At 43.4% G+C, this 12026-nt stretch overlaps 1 protein-coding gene across 1 annotated transcript in view; it reads right to left on the reverse strand.

The window, feature by feature from the left end:
- Positions 1-12026, reverse strand: part of TMTC2 (transmembrane O-mannosyltransferase targeting cadherins 2) — a 624329-nt gene that overhangs the window by 38852 nt on the left and 573451 nt on the right. Inside the window, exon 11 of the mRNA XM_085652968.1 lies at positions 6434-6497. Within this exon, the coding sequence (XP_085509094.1) occupies positions 6434-6497 (64 nt within the window). The remainder of the gene's footprint in view (positions 1-6433; positions 6498-12026) is intronic.

The following is a 12026-nucleotide window of genomic DNA, read 5'->3' on the forward strand; positions in this document are numbered from 1 at the left end:
CAGGAGTTCAAACCTGGCAGGGCTGACGCAGCCTTCCAACCCCTCGATGTATTACTTAACTGGGTGATGTAACAGCTGGTGTTTACAGCGTTTCGAAACGGCACAAGGCTGGTATGAAACGCTACATAAAAAAAGTTATTATTACACTGAAAAGTTGGTTTCTTATACACTTATGTATGTCCATGTTTACACTATGACCAACATCTGAGGGGAGTGAAAATAAACATTAATTTGACTTTAAAGAATAATTGATTCTGTCTGTTCATACATAAACGCTGACATTTTGCACATACACAGACGACACATTCATAAATATGGCTTGGATCTGAATGCCTCAAAGCACTTTCCTCTTACACCACGTGATTAAGCCATCATGCAGCAGGCATACTTCACTCTCCCTGAAGGTGAAACCACACGGACTCCTCAATAGTCGCGCGCGAGACCGGGTGTCTGCTGCTACAGGTCGACGTTTAATCAAACCCTTTTGAAGCGGCCAAATGAAAACAGCTGCCCCTAACAATGTGCTGCTGACAGGAGGCTTAGAGCTGTCAAAGAGTTGCAGAATCTTAGCAGCGCTAATGCCGGGTGGGAGGGCACGGGCTTCCAGGTCGTGGCATCGCCCCGTGGAATGCATCAGGACCAATCAGCTCAAGATGGCGGCTCAGGCCGCACAGACCTGCTGAGCTTTGCCTTAATTCAATGGTGCGAGACATCAAAGAGACCGCTCTTCTTGCGAGGCCCTAACCAGATGTGTGGGTGTTTTATCAGCTTTTTTAAGATCATCTCAAATTTGGCCTTCATCAAGACCGAAATATAAAAAAGATGTCCCAACAAAAAAGTAGTTGAAAAAATAAACATCGGCAGATGATTTTCTAAACAGCAATCGAAAAATCAAAGAAAACGCCATTTTCCACCACAAAACGAGCTTAAAGAGTTGGAGGGGAGGACAGGAAAGGAGAGGAGGAAGGAGAGAGGCAGACAGACATTAGCCAGTTTACGTTTTATCGTCTAAAAATAGAAATTTCTAAAAACCTCAAGAGCAGGACTGGTAGAAACTTGTTTTTGACGCAGAATTATTGCAGCAATTGCCAAAGTTAAATGAGCAGAGGACACAGGCGAAGTCTAGTTTTGAATATGGCCCTGTCCCGACTGGTGAAGTTGAATTGCAGCTAATTAAGTAAATTAAGAGCTAATAAAGTAAATTAAGTAAAAGTAGCTCAAGCATCTGAACAAGAGAAAATTAAAGCTTGTCCTGATGAAGAGCATCAACATGTGCCTCATCTGCCCCTCTCGAGAGACATCCATGATTTTACAGAAGTTTCTAGTTACACATATTTGACATTACTCCTGAAAGCATTTGAATCCACATACAATAGTTAGTCAGGTTTGCAAGGTTCATCTGATGCCTTGACTATTTCAGAATACACAGTACAATCCCTACGGAGGTCATGGAATGCACAGTTTGTACGCTAGGCCCTGGTCTATCACATGCTGGGAGCTGACTGGAACAGTGAAGGGTGGTCTTGAACGGATCCCACCTTTGAGTGACTCCATGCAGGTAGAGGAGGCCTTTATGTTGGTTCCATGTGAATACAGTGGATCCAAACATACTGCATTTGCATGAAAATAATATGAAGCATAATTTTATGTCCAGGACGTTGTTTAAAGACAGTACAAAAAGTGATGGAAATTGCCTGAGTTAATCCCAGCTGAAGGTAATACTCATGGCCGCATTCCATACGTTTAAGCTTCTTTGTGCCATTGGAGGCAGGAATCAACCTGAAGCAAATGAGTCAATCCAAAAGAGTCAGCCCAGCCTAACTGGTATGCCACGCCCCTAAAAATATTGACACAAGCAAACCCAGGATATGTGTTTTTCTCGATTGAGGACACAGGAGTAAAAACATACTATACTTAAACATGAACAATCGTAAGACTGCACTGGTAACACATGTATTTGTTTCATAATTTAGAATTAATACAAGAGAAAAACACTTACTAAAGGGAATCAACTGATAATGAGAGATAAATGCAACAGTAGAATTTTAGCACTTAAAAACGAAGCACGCCAACAGCAGTAAACAAATACTTACAGTTACATCAAATATTAAAACAGTGGCACCAGAAAAAAAACAGCCATAACCGTGGAACGGAATTTGAAAGACGCGAATTAGCACCAATAATGGTGTTGTACTCCATATTCTATAGATTGCAGAAGGATCCTTACCTAAACGTAGAAAGTTGGGTAACAACATTCTAGGCTGGTATTTGAGCTCAATACTATCCACCAAGAGGTATTTCAACCACTCAATTTTTAACCTCATCATCTGAGCACCCCTGAATAGGGGAGCATGATATGAATTTTTCTTCAATCATTGCTTAGCTTGTCTTAAAACTGATTTTAATATAGACTTGTTTTCTAGAACCACTTACCACCTCTCCCAACCTTCCTGGCAACTCCGGAACACAGCAGCAGTGACAAATGAAAAGTCCAATACTGAACACATCTGCATCTCACATTCACTTAAAGGATTGTAGGCAGCAGGTCTTCAGTGAATAGACCAACACAAATATACTAGAAATAGCGTGGAAATTGAAGGAAGCAAGCGCTCAATCTAGTGGCAAACAGACCAAAAACGATCTGCCCCAAAGGAAGTAAAATACCCAAAGTGTTTGAAGGTGAGAAAGCAAGACACTTGTTTTAGTCTGTCTTGAACTATGAGGCCCTGGTACTGCTCAAAAGCCTTCAGGAACAAATGAAAACAATTGTGGCAGGTGAGGGCAATGAGCATGATGGAATTCACAAAGTCAATGCTGGTACGAAAGTCCATCCTAGAGTACCACACTGTGAGAAAGAGGATTATTTGTTGGGGTGGATGGTAGTCAACTTCAAGTAATAAGGTAATTATTCTTGGAAGGTCCAGTAAAGGTTTCAATAATTTAAATCTAAGCTCAACCCCTGCTAACTATGGCACAGAGCAGACAGGCTTGAATTGAGAAAATATGTAAAGCATTTAGAAAAACCAAAACAGAAGTCGAAATCACAAGATAATAAAAATCCCAATCCAATTTATAAGAATAGGGAGTAATTCAACGCACAAAATGACAAAAATCTAATAAAGGGAATCAGATTTACGAATTTTTTAAAGTTGGAAATAAAAATGGGACCAATTAAAGTTAAGCTCCAACCACAGACATCTGGTTGCGCTTGGCATGATTTAAGGCTCACCCAACTGAATCGCGGTTCAGATACGAGAACCAAAACGGACCCAGTTGAAAGTTTTACCTTCGAGGTTAGTCTCTGGGATATAAGTTAGAAATCCACAGAAGGGCAAGGCAGCAGGCTGGGGCCGAGAAGCGCCCCATGAGGCTTTAGACAGCCGTTTGACAAGGTCCTGGTGAAGCCGTTGACTTTTGGCAGGAAACCTTCAGCAGGGCAAGAATGAAAACTGTAGCCGAACAGGGATCCACGAGGCTGGAAACCCTCTATGCCACATCCAACTGAAATGAATTTGCTGTTGCACCCTCAATCACCCTGCACCCAGCACCCTCAACCTCTGGCCCACCGGCAACACACCGAAATCAGATTGATTTGGATGATATGTCCCAGTCCTTCGGAGATTTTAGAGCAAAGGAGTTTTTAATGTTCCCATCTTTCAAGATGTTAGGAGGAGTACACTTTGACAGAGCCTAAAGTCAACTTCAGGAGCAGCACTTTGGGATCAGGACTTACTCCAGCAGAAGCCACCAGAAGGGTCCAGGGAAGGTCCAGTTTGAAGTGGTCAGCTGGACTCTTCAGGACAAGGGCCTCTTGCAGCTTGCTGTTTCCCTGTAGCTTAACAGGTCAGGCGACTGACCCTTAAAGTCCACTTCTTTGTACTGGGTACAAGTGGGAGCAGATCCAGCCCTTCTAATACCTTCACAGGTCTCAAACAGCAAGAATAGTTCTCTTTTTGTTCTTCCACAGGTCCAGAGTGTTCTGGAGAAGGTATCAAGGGGTGCAACATTTATGTCTGCCACTAGCTTGTGGGTGGGGGAGACTCCTGGCATCTCCCTGACCACTAGGGAAAGGTTTCCATGTGTAATCCTACCCAATTGTGCAGCACTTCCTGTTAGCCTTACAGGAAACAATCCCAAACTGGACCTCTCTACCTAAATCCAACATGGCAAAACTCTTCTTCCTCTGTTCAGAGCCTGTAACTTTTAACTTTCTAAAAATAATTACAAATTCGATTTTACTATTAAATTGGATTTTTAATACCTATTATTAATAGTGTTTGAAATATGTTTCCTAACCAAAATGTCCATATTAAATATAATAATGTAACCCAGTGTTTCCCTATGAAACAGCTAGAGTTGCTGCAGTGAAAAACAGTGGTGTATTTAACATTAAAGTTTTATATGACCTTCTTTTGAATACCATGCACCCGGCCTTATGGGCAGTAAGCCCTACTTAGAGGTGACTTTTTAATATTTAAAAAGGAGAATTGGGGCTCTCAAAATGAATATTTTTCACATGATGAATTTGCTGTTTAAAACTGCAACAGCTAGGCTACAGTGGTAGGCCAGCTGTCATGTTTACATTGTCACTGTAAAAGTTGGCACAATGGATGCTGCAGTCCACTAGTGAGATTTAACTTATAGGCCCTGGGTACACCTTATACCATATATTAGGGACTTATGGTTAAGGAAAATATGCTGATTAGGAGTATAACCAATGTCAAGGTGTTTTAGGGGTCAGAGCACATGCACTGGGGCCTGGTTAGTGCAGTCCCAGTGCACAGAATTTTAAAAAAACACAGCATCAGCCCACAAAAAAAGGAGGGGCTCATGCAAAAAGGGGCCAGTTTCCTACAAATACCAACTCTGAGTACCGGCCTTACTGAACATGAAAATTTCAACTTAAAAAACCTAAAAAATACAGTAGCTCCCCCCTTCTTGGCCTCCATATTCATCAGCAGATCTCCACTGGTACTTCCAATAAAAAGATTAGAGATGAACCGTTAAAATTAAAAGTCTAATTGGCAACCAATGAAACAGCAGAGAATGTGATGATTTCAAACTAACAGGCGGGACGCCATGGGACTGGCACTACACGAATTGCAAAGATAAGACCCCGCCTAGCACATCTTATGGAAGAAGATAGACAAGTAGAGATCTCTGCATCAGGATCTACGAATCAACATCATGGTAAAAAACTGCTGCCACATTAAGCTGTTCAGAAGTACTGTATATCGTGGGACAGTTTGATTCGACTGAGGGGCTTTTCAAGCAAGTTTCACATGTCCTGGGCAAGAGAAGACCCTGCTGGCAACAAACCGGTACCTCATCAGGTTAGTGCTCCTGTCTCAGCGACGGAAAACATTCCAAAGTTAGTGGAGTTTATCAAGGAGCCTGTAGCCATGTCCATAAGTTCTATTCTAAATTCTTAAATTGGCTACCAAAAGCCTGCACCAAAGTACAATGGGCACTGACGAGAATCACCCTCTGCCGAGCAGCTCTGTTTAAATTCAGGCTCCATGCTGCCTCAACTTCTACAGGAGATGTCATGTTTTGAATATTTGTGGTTATTTGGTGGATAAACGTCTGCTACTCTATACCTCACAGACCGCCTCAGAGAAGAGGATGCGGATAGTAAGCGTGGTTCTTGACCTGGCAGAATTAGCTCGAATTTCTCCAGGCTGGGGTAAAAGGATCTTTACTCTTGGCAAAAACGGTGATTGTGTCTATCCTGCGCATGTGCTGGAAGTGACATGGTATAAGCACAGAGTAATGCAAGCTAAAGATCACACATACCGATGGCTGTTTCAGGTGTTCTTGTCCCCACCACAAATTAGACCAATTGTTGATTTCATTACATATGCAGGCTGCAGCTGGTAGTTACTGCAGTCGCCCGATCAGCGCCCACAGGTTATTCTTCACTACCATTAATTTCTCCACTATTTTTTTCCAACCGCCCCATTCTCAGTTTTAGGAGCAGTTGTGCTCATTCGTGACATCACTGTGCAGTCGTACCAGCACCCCTTTACTTTTAGTACAACATGTGAAAGAGGAGGGTCATGTGATCTGTGAGCTAGCAGGGATTCTTTCATTGGGCCTATCAGAGGAGCCGCCAGCCATTTTGACAACCTTTACATGACAACATTTTACCAAGTGCGGTTGGGCACCTTAGAACCGTGTCATCATGAGGAGGTTGCACAAAGCTCATAATTATACATTTGAGAAAATAACTTTATGCATATTGATTCTCATACACTTAAGAACTGTCAACATGAATTACTTCAATTTTTTTAAAAACACGCCCCCCCCCTCACCCCCCACTGCGGCAGTAAGATTCCGTTTTGTAAAAATAAAAAAAAAACAGGGGTACCCGCAGCTCATCTTACAGTTTTCTGCTCATTAGCCACAAATGGGAATATTTGTAGATACTTACATCCGGCCTCAGTCCTGCTGCCATTTCGTAATACATCTCAGCCGCTTCGTTAAGACTGGCTTGGCTGAAAAAGGGAATACAAAAAACACACTCTTTAAAAACACAGAAAGGGTCCTGGAAGCCCAGCAGCCTGACCTGCGCATTGCTGAGATGCGGGTCGGCTTTAGCACAAAACTCTCAGCTTGAAATGTATACATCACTCCTACGAACAGACAAGTGTATAGGTGCTTTGGGGATGGGCTGGGCAAGGCATGGAGTTGACGTGCACCGACACTGCTGCTCGTGCTGTACCGGCCTGATTATGAGAAACTTGTAGTGCTTTAGCTACGTCGTACATTTTCCGAGTGTGACTATGTGCCCTGCACTGCATGTTTTAGTGCGGTTCGTATGTACGTGCACAGCTTGCACTGCTCCGTGTGCTGTGCATGGTGAAGAACCAGGGGAAGCGTGTAATGATGCTGGTTGTGCTGTAAGTGTCTGCCACCCCAGTTCAGACATGGCCATATGCAAATCAGTCTGACCCTGTGCCACATGGCAACAGTCCAGCCCGAACTGCCAAGCCATGTCTTCCCTGGACCAGAAACAAGCTTCCTAGGACCGGTTTCTGGCATTTCAGCCGTCTTCAGCCAGGCTTGCTTGAATCCAGTGGCAAAGTGAGCAAGGGACTCACGTCTGAGCATACCCTGCCAACTTATGGCGAACAAAGCTGGGGTGGCAGAGTGGGCTAAAGAACGGTGATGGATTAAACCCAGATCAGTTGACTGGGGGTGAGTGCTTGCAATGTTCAACAGTCCGTCCATCATTTCCTTTGGTTTTGCTTTGTTCGCCATAAGTTGGCAGGGTATGCTCAGACGTGAGTCCCTTGCTCACTTTGCCACTGGATTCAAGCAAGCCTGGCTGAAGACGGCTGAAATGCCAGAAACCGGTCCTAGGAAGCTTGTTTCCGGTCCAGGGAAGACATGGCTTGGCAGTTCGGGCTGGACTGTTCCCATGAGGCACAGGGTCAGACTGATTTGCATATGGCCATGTCTGAACTGGGGTGGCAGAGTGGGCTAAAGAACGGTGATGGATTAAACCCAGATCAGTTGACTGGGGGTGAGTGCTTGCAATGTTCAACACTCCGTCCATCATTTCCTTTGGTTTTGCTTTGTTCGCCATAAGTTGGCAGGGTATGCTCAGACGTGAGTCCCTTGCTCACTTTGCCACTGGATTCAAGCAAGCCTGGCTGAAGACGGCTGAAATGCCAGAAACCGGTCCTAGGAAGCTTGTTTCCGGTCCAGGGAAGACATGGCTTGGCAGTTCGGGCTGGACTGTTCCCATGAGGCACAGGGTCAGACTGATTTGCATATGGTCATGTCTGAACTGGGGTGGCAGAGTGGGCTAAAGAACGGTGATGGATTTAACCCAGATCAGTTGACTGGGGGTGAGTGCTTGCAATGTTCAACACTCCGTCCATCATTTCCTTTGGTTTTGCGTTGATCTAAACACAACAAACCCACCTGAGATTGTATTTTGCTTACCATATATCCCTCAGGATTCTACCCGAAACATTCTACTATTGGACACGCACAAAAATGTGATGGATGTCCTCACATGAACCCAGGTGTCATGCTTCATCATAGGACACCCCACGCTCTCCAAAATCCCGGTTTGATGGAGAGCGGGCCTGCACCTAAAAAAAGGGAGGCATTTCTATCCAAGGACGGACCAGTGATCTATACATATTAAAAACCGTGACATACTAAACAGACTTTTATATTTACAAGAAATATCACTTGATGTTAAAAACCAGTGTGGAGAAAAGGGGAATTAGTACCATGAACCTTCACCCTCTCAGACGGGACGCTCAAATGAGGCGCCTGCCATATGTTTCATCAACCCTACTCAAAATAAGAAACTACATCTCCCATGAGCTAGGAACTAGGGTGGATACCCAGGATTGGCCTCCCAAAGGCGAAGCCCCGATGATGCCGGATGACGTGATCATGCCGCACAATGAGGACATCACTCACAACAAAGTGCTTCAGCGGCGATGCTGTTGCAGGTAACAGCACTTCCCCCGGTTGGCTAGTACTCTTCAATTAAGAGGCTACAGCTGTACACGAGGTTGTAATTGCGAAGGGGGCCACACTATAAATACCAGGCTACGCCCCCACTCCCTTGCACACCAGGAGGAAGGAGCGGATGCAGCCAGGTTAGCAGACAGGAACTCACCTTGACTAAGTAAGAGGGTGGATATGTGTAAGGATACTGATCCCATGTTGTGTATTACTGAGAATAGGGAAAGGAATTGTGATTTACTGAAAATGAAACCACACTTCCTCCCGCATTGCTGTTTTTAGAGTGTAACTACAGGGGTTTCTAAGTCCTTCCTCCAAGGGTTCCAGATGACCTGATAGTGGAACAAGATTGTGAGCTGGTCTCACAATTTGATGTATTTGAAAACAATGTTGTTTCACGAGTTCAATGTCACTTTCTCGCCAAGCATGCAAGTGTTGCATGCTGATGGTCATTTCTATGTATCCCAGATCTACTAAACTTAAGGGATCTGAAAAACATATAGTAATTCTGTTGCAGGTATTCATCGGCCTGGTACATTAAAGGGAGACAAAGGTCCCTCTTTTGTTATTAGTGGCACATAGCGTGTCGTTTCCACACCTGGATCCCGTATTTCCATCCTGAAATATGCCACGGACTCGCATGATTCATCAGGCAGAAACATGTTGACTGTTTATGTGGTGATGGAGTACTAATTCCCGTTTTCTCCAAGAGTCTTTTCAACACCAAGTAATGTTTGTAGTAAATATAAAAGTCTGTTAAGGATGTCACATTGGTTTTTAATTTGTATAGATCACGGGCCCGTTCTTAGGTATAAGAGCCTCATTGAGTCCATCAAACCAGTTTTTGGAGAGCAAGGGGTGTCCTATGATGAAGCATGACATCTGGTGGAGGTGAGGACAACCAGTCACATTTGTGTGCATGTCCAATAGTAGAATGTTTCGGGTAGAATCCTGAATAATATATAGTAATCAAAATACACTATCGGGTGGCTTTGTTGTGTTTAAGACATTGTGTTTGGAGGCCAGCTCACCCTTGAGGCCCCATAGCCTCTAATTACCTGACTTGGATATCCTCCAGTGGTGTGGGTTTGGATATTATGTGGATTGCCTTGCACCAGAGAAACAATGAGTGGTAAAGCTTATAGGCCTATCCAGGTGACAACAGTTCTCATAACATTCTTCATCACACTGAAATCTCTTTATTTATATTTGGAGATCTGTAGAAAGATGAAGAACAGCCATAGGGCAAACAGTCCACATTCAGTGACTTAACATTCCACTTCACATTCCTCTGCAAACTATGCTCTTAATCATGATTAGAATGTGGCCCACAGAAGCTGACAACAAAGATTGCTACAGCTACAATTACACAAGGAATGGCTGCTTCAGTCACAGCTTTTCATTCGAGCTGCAACCTTTAAAATCCTGTACAATTTCAGGTGGCAGAAGGAAATTAAATACTGTGAGTACAAGGGCACCGTCCATCAAAGAGTTTCAATAATATCATTAATCACGCCTGTCGTGTTCCAAAGTCATCACAGCCCCAGAGACTGCAAAGTACGCTTACAGCCAGCCTGCTGTTCCCATTATATTTACCTTTTCTATACTTGAGCATTTCAAATTTTGCAAAGCTACAGTAAAAACCCGTGGCTGCTTTCACATCTGTCACCTTCAAAGCTCCTTTGTGATGGACGTCTTCAAAAAGGCTTACTGGCGGAAATGAAAGGAGAACAGACTATCCTACTCTACATGCCTGCGCAGAGAGGATTGCAAGCACTCTGAAATGTGCCAAGTTTGCGGAAATAGATACCTAAACATTTATAATTTCCTATACCCGCATATCCGTCTTTCAGGGACAAAAAGGGCTTACGTTAATACGGTGCATCATTGACGCATCAACAAAAAACACATACATTTCACCTCACGGAGACTGATCATCTCACTCCTAGGACTCCAATCCAACATCAACACGTTGAAAAGATCACCTTCAACTGGGACTGGAAACTGCTCCATGCAGATGCTCTTACTCCTGGGAACACACGTTACTGTCTAAGGGCTGCCCCAGCCTGAATGTCCCTTACGCGTACGTTTCAGTTCTCCAGAGGGATCACCAGCTGTAACCAGACCTTGCTGTATGGTGAGAGGGGATTATGAGCGGTTGAAGTAGTAGAAGAAAGCCCAAGTTGCCACAAGCAGTAGAGATATTAAGTCTATCTTTCTCCCGCCCATTTACTGAACAGGCATCTGATCAAAGAAACATCTAGTGATAAGGTGGCAAGCATGACTTCAAGCACACAAAGTTCTGGATGGATGAAGTCAGAGAACATGTACTTAACCATCAAAATGGGAAATTGTAGTCTTATCAGTTACATAACATTTTTTGACATTTTGAAAACCCACCAATATCTTTTACAGGAAGGACCAGAAAATATATATTTGTTAGATGATGGATTTGTGCAAGGGTTTGTGGGGTAAGGAGGTGAACCGTGGACGTTTGTGGCGCAGGTCTGTATAGATTGTACAATAGTTTCTGCTATACAAGTAAGAAGTGAGCTATATGGGGCAGAAGCCACTAACTGATTTTTGCATGGAGGCCACCGGGACTCTATCAAGACAGGACAGATAACATCCACATTGAAATTAAGAAACTAAGCTGTCGTGCTCAGGCTAGTCGACAGTAAGGAGGAATAGCAGATCCTGCCTTCTTTTGGAGTTAAATTCAAATCAGATGAGCATACTTTAGTTTCCTACATTACCAAATGTCTGGCTCGTGCTACAGGACTCATTACAAAACCTGTAGTGAAGTCAGCCAGTACCAGGCAAAAAGGGATTTGCAACTGTTTACAAACCAAATACACTACAGCCAGAGAAGTGAATAGTAGGGAAAACCAAGTAACCCCATAATGAGTCACCAGTGTTTCACGATGAAGTTTGGCTCCTGGGATACTTCTTTAAAGCCCCATATCTTTTTGAGTCTGTTCTTTACATAAGGTAAAGTGTATTTCAAAAGCCGCCACAGCTCTGCCACAGCTGTGGAATTCTAGGCTTACCAAAGACCATACCAAGTTATTTGGGAATTCTAAAATCATCTGGCTTAAAAATATTCTGGCCTTTTTGGTTTCTCAATTCGCATCACGCGCTCTAAAAAGATTACCAGTAATCTGTGACGGGAACTTGCATGGATGCTTATAATAGGAAGAAGCTGTGAAGGTTACTCACTGATGGAAAATACCCACATAGTCCGCATCTCTTGAAATGCGGCTTATGCGTCAAAGAACTACAGAGGGAACATCTACAAGATATACTGAGGCTTTACTATCTGAGTGGAAAAGCCACATGGGAAAAGGCTCCTAAATGAGCCAATGAAAAGGAAGAAGAGGTGAAATGCTTAAGGACGATAGGTATCCTAAAAACGTCCTGTACATATACATACATACATATATATGTATATATTTTTGTTTACACTCTGAGGCAATTTCCAGTCTAGCCAAATAATGTAAAATGCATTCTATGAGGTAAAAAAAAAAAACCTG

Source organism: Triturus cristatus, chromosome 4_1 (genome assembly GCF_964204655.1).
Source record: "Triturus cristatus chromosome 4_1, aTriCri1.1, whole genome shotgun sequence".
In the NCBI taxonomy this organism is placed as follows: Eukaryota; Metazoa; Chordata; class Amphibia; order Caudata; family Salamandridae; genus Triturus; species Triturus cristatus.